The 301-nt window shown below is 42.2% G+C and overlaps 1 protein-coding gene across 1 annotated transcript in view; it reads right to left on the bottom strand.

The window, feature by feature from the left end:
* The window catches only part of phf14 (PHD finger protein 14), a 29,160-nt gene that overhangs the window by 21,047 nt on the left and 7,812 nt on the right, over positions 1-301 (bottom strand). The window contains exon 7 of the mRNA XM_035681016.1: positions 5-59. Coding sequence (XP_035536909.1) covers positions 5-59 — 55 coding nt within the window. The remainder of the gene's footprint in view (positions 1-4; positions 60-301) is intronic.

The following is a 301-nucleotide window of genomic DNA, read 5'->3' as shown; positions in this document are numbered from 1 at the left end:
TTTTAAGTGCTTCTGTTCGGAGATGTTGTCCTGGATCTGGATCATTCGCATGTTCCGCTCTGAATATCAATGGGACAAAAATCAATTGCACAATCGCAATCTATATACAGGAAAAAAGCACATGAGAGAGTGTACTGATGGCAGATAGGCCCTGTTCTGCAGGCTAATGGACTGTGCTCTCAAGGTTACCGGCATGGTGTGTCACACATCTGGAATCATAATCGTTTATTTGGGGAAAAAGTGCCTTCACACAGCATTAGATGCAATAACTTAACCACCCTGTACAACAGCTAAAGATATA

The sequence above is a fragment of the Morone saxatilis genome, unplaced genomic scaffold (assembly GCF_004916995.1).
Source record: "Morone saxatilis isolate NCDOM2014 unplaced genomic scaffold, NCSU_SB_2.0 Contig9, whole genome shotgun sequence".
NCBI lineage: Eukaryota > Metazoa > Chordata > Actinopteri > Moronidae > Morone > Morone saxatilis.
This window is presented reverse-complemented; position numbering and strand designations above follow the sequence as displayed.